The sequence below is a fragment of the Dichomitus squalens genome, assembly GCF_000275845.1.
Source record: "Dichomitus squalens LYAD-421 SS1 unplaced genomic scaffold DICSQscaffold_207, whole genome shotgun sequence".
Lineage (NCBI taxonomy): Eukaryota > Fungi > Basidiomycota > Agaricomycetes > Polyporales > Polyporaceae > Dichomitus > Dichomitus squalens.
Genome location: NW_006767089.1, coordinates 219 through 3,569, shown reverse-complemented (window position 1 = coordinate 3,569; position 3,351 = coordinate 219). Strand labels below are relative to the sequence as shown.

General features: G+C 56.5%; 2 protein-coding genes across 2 annotated transcripts; one reads left to right on the top strand and one right to left on the bottom strand.

The window, feature by feature from the left end:
• DICSQDRAFT_19874 (uncharacterized protein) lies at positions 1-1,683 on the bottom strand (the record flags this gene model as incomplete). Its single annotated transcript, XM_007371717.1, has 4 exons — positions 1-40; positions 323-583; positions 640-808; positions 1,055-1,683. Coding segments are annotated over 4 exons (1,099 nt in total), but the record flags the coding sequence as incomplete, so codon positions are not given.
• A 157-nt stretch (positions 1,684-1,840) lies between these two features.
• Positions 1,841-2,475, top strand: DICSQDRAFT_130590 (uncharacterized protein; the record flags this gene model as incomplete). The annotated part of the gene is made up of 3 exons (XM_007371716.1): positions 1,841-1,858; positions 1,947-2,389; positions 2,448-2,475. 3 exons carry the CDS (start codon positions 1,841-1,843, stop codon positions 2,473-2,475), a joined length of 489 nt encoding a protein of 162 aa, XP_007371778.1.
• Positions 2,476-3,351: the final 876 nt, after the last annotated feature.

The window sequence follows — 3,351 nt, the reverse complement described above, 5'->3', positions numbered from 1 at the left end:
GAGTCTCGAAAGTATAATCGCAGTGCTCTCGAAGCCAGTTCTTCACCGCACCCCAAAAGTACTCGATGAAATTGATCTCGCAGTGGAATTTTGGCAAGAATATGCAGATATGACCTATCAACATCTCAGATTGAGTTTACCCATTACAGCCAATCCACTGACCTTCACTCTCAATGATCTCTTGTACCCGTGACTTCTGAGCTTCGAAATCAGGTTGTCGCTCGAGAATACGTGTTGCACAGCATTCCACAGCATCTTCCGCACAGCTCCCCTTGCACTTCATAAGAAGCCCTGTACGCCATAGCCCACGTTCCGTTAGAACAGCCTTCATCCCCTTGGGCTGGTTGGGGTGCGATGGATGATCGGAGGGGAAATTCATCGGCTGTGTCACTTTCTCACCGTCCCGTAAGTACCATCCGTCACGCATGTGAGGCTGCGCTCCTCCCGGGTTAAGGTTCATCTTGGAGGCTCGCAAAGCATCGGGTGCATATACTGAGTGGCCCTGTGAGTTGTCGACAAGTATGCATGCAATGTACCCATCTCCGTGTGCCTTCTTAAATGCGGGGAAGAACTTCTCTGTCAACTGTGACAATAACTGCATAAGTTTGATTCATATACAGAAATAGCAATGATATGTACCTGCTTGCAGAAAAGCTCACCGTTCCAGAATCCTTCGTGATTCTTGCCGTATTCCAGGGTAACACTGGCTTCGAGCAACCACCCGACAGTTGAGCAAATGAAATCACTTTGGTGCAACCCCCGCCCAGGACCCTTCTTCTTGAGCGGAGACTCTCCGTTGAGCAGCCAGCTCCACCGCTTCCCGTCATGCGCCTGAGCCACCATCTCATCATGCGCAACAAGCACAAGACGAGGACGGACGAGGATACCATTCAACTGGAGATCAGGATGTTCTTCAGTATCCACAGCACCAACCTTGTATCGGACAAGGCGATATCGAATGGCTTGCATTGCCGGGATGAAGCGCTCATTACGATCCTTTACGACGTCGGGTCGCTCGTGGCCATCGTAATAAACGGCTTTCCGGTGCTCGGACCAGGTGAAGCCCTCACTGATAAGCAGGCGGCGCATTGTTGAGCGGGACAGTCCGAGGCGACCAGGTTTGAGATGGTACTGGGGGAGAATTACGGTCGTAACAAAATCCTTGAGCCCATTGGGCATTTCTTCTGATTCGAGAACGCGACGATACTCGAGGGCTTCCGCTGCATTGAGCTCGTTATTGAATAATTTTTTGAGCCTTACGGGGTCCTGACTCCATTTCTCAGAGCGAAGGTAAGCGCGCACTGCAGCGCGCACCGTGGGATGGCCGAGAACCGACAAAACCTTCGCATGCCGCCCACGCTGGGACTCTGGCAGCGTCCTCGTCTTCACCCACGCCTGGGTCCACCTGCGGACAAGTCGCGCCCCCCACTTCCCGGAGAAGAGGTTGGCTCGTGCTGCCACCTCGGACGCCGCCATCATCCCCTGCCCTTCTCGGTCCATCAAGTAGAGGCAGGCCTGAATCGCCCGCGCCCGGTACGACTGCAAGCCGTTAACCCCCCCCACAAGGACGGTCTTCCGGGAGTTCAAGAGCCTCCTCATGTCGGCGAGGGCTTCCCGACGAGCCTCTCGAGCCGCGTCTCGGACCAGCTGGCGGGCCTTGTGCACAGGTACGTCGTGTTTTTGGGGGGGAGTGTGGCGGGGTTGGGTGTTAAGGGCGCGGGGTGGTTCTGGGATGGGATTGGGGCCAGGTAGGATGGGGATGGGACAGCTGGGATGGTCGAGGGGGTTGTAACAAGGGGATGGGATGGGGAGGGGACAGGGAGGGCGGGCATGGGGAGGAATGAGACAACGGCTTCAGGTACGCTCTCGTTTTCGTACCACTCGTCTTGTTCTTGTCGCGTACCATCGGGGAGTGCATCTTCCACATCTTCTGACATGTCAGACAGGAAGTCTGCGAGTTCCAGGTCGCCGCTCTTGACGCGCCCTCTGCCGTCTTCTCCGCCGCGCTCAACAGCGTCGAGAGGATCCAGACGGAGCTCAACGCGATCCAATTCGCCGTCTTCTCCGCCGCGCTCTACAGTGTCGCGATGGCGCAGACGGAGCTCATTGCCACCATCTTCTTCGCCGCGCTCAACAGCGTGGAGCCCAGGGTCTGCATGCTCCCCGGCACCGGCAAGCGAGGGGTGTCGGACATCACGAAGAACCTGTTCGTGGTCCAGACGGACGCGCTTCGGGTTGTCGGGGGCTTCAACGAGCTCGTCGCGAACTCGTCGCGCGGACATGCGGTTGAGGAACGCGGCGTCGGACTCGTGCCTCGCCACTGCAATCGCCTGCGCAACGGCCTCTCGTGCACCAGCGGGCAAGGTCTCCGGCCGCAGGTCGTCTTCAGGTGGGACAAATGTCCACCCCTTGCCTGCAACACGAGCAACCTTCGACGGGATCTGCAGCCGCGCAAAGTCGGCATCGCTGCCTTGACGAGCGGTCGCGCCAGCGAGGCGGGCTTGCTCGTTTGCGGTGAGTGCTGGCCCTTCCAAACTTTTGGCTTTCTCTGGCTTAAAAAAAGCCCGGAATCGTTCCGCTTCAACGCTGTCAAATATATTGATGAGTGTTTCTGTTTTATCTCAAGGAAGATGCTTTACTTATGAATTGCGAATTATAGCGTCTGACATTTCCTTCGATTGCTCGTTCTGGCGGTGTTTTCGGACAGTACGCGCAGCTCCGCCGGTACGAACCCCCCTGAGCTCGCTCTCCGCTCGTGCCCACTGCAGTCTGCTCTTCAGCTCCATAAGTCCGACATACGCTGACTTTGCTTGCACTTCCAGGTTATCGAGGAGCTCATCGCCTTCGAGCTCCTCAACAGATTCCTCCCCAGAGACATCCCCTTGTCCAGCATCTTCCGGGGAGCTTACAGCCACGGGAGGATCCCCCACGGCCAGATCGCGAAGGGACTCGGGAGGATCGGCGTCCTCAAAGCGGTCATGGGAAGACTCAGACTCGGACGTTATCGCATCTTGGGATAGTGGGTCCATGGAGGTTTGTTGCGCTTGAGCTTCCATCTGCGCGGCCTGGCGAGCTCTTGCGAGGCCTGCTTGAGCGCGTGCGGCGGCCGCCATATGGGCTTTGTTTCGTCGAGGCATGTTGTCGGTGAGTATCAGGGACAGGGATAATCAGGTAGTATTGTGATTGAAAAAGCATACTACTCTACATGCTGTATCGTGGTCGGTATGTACTATACTATATATGGTATGTCGGTCAATCCAAGTGGCGGGCCAAGCATCGCCGACCCCGCCCGACACGCTGAGCAAAAACCGTTGACTCGAAAGTAAGGCCATGTCACGTGATCATTAAGCG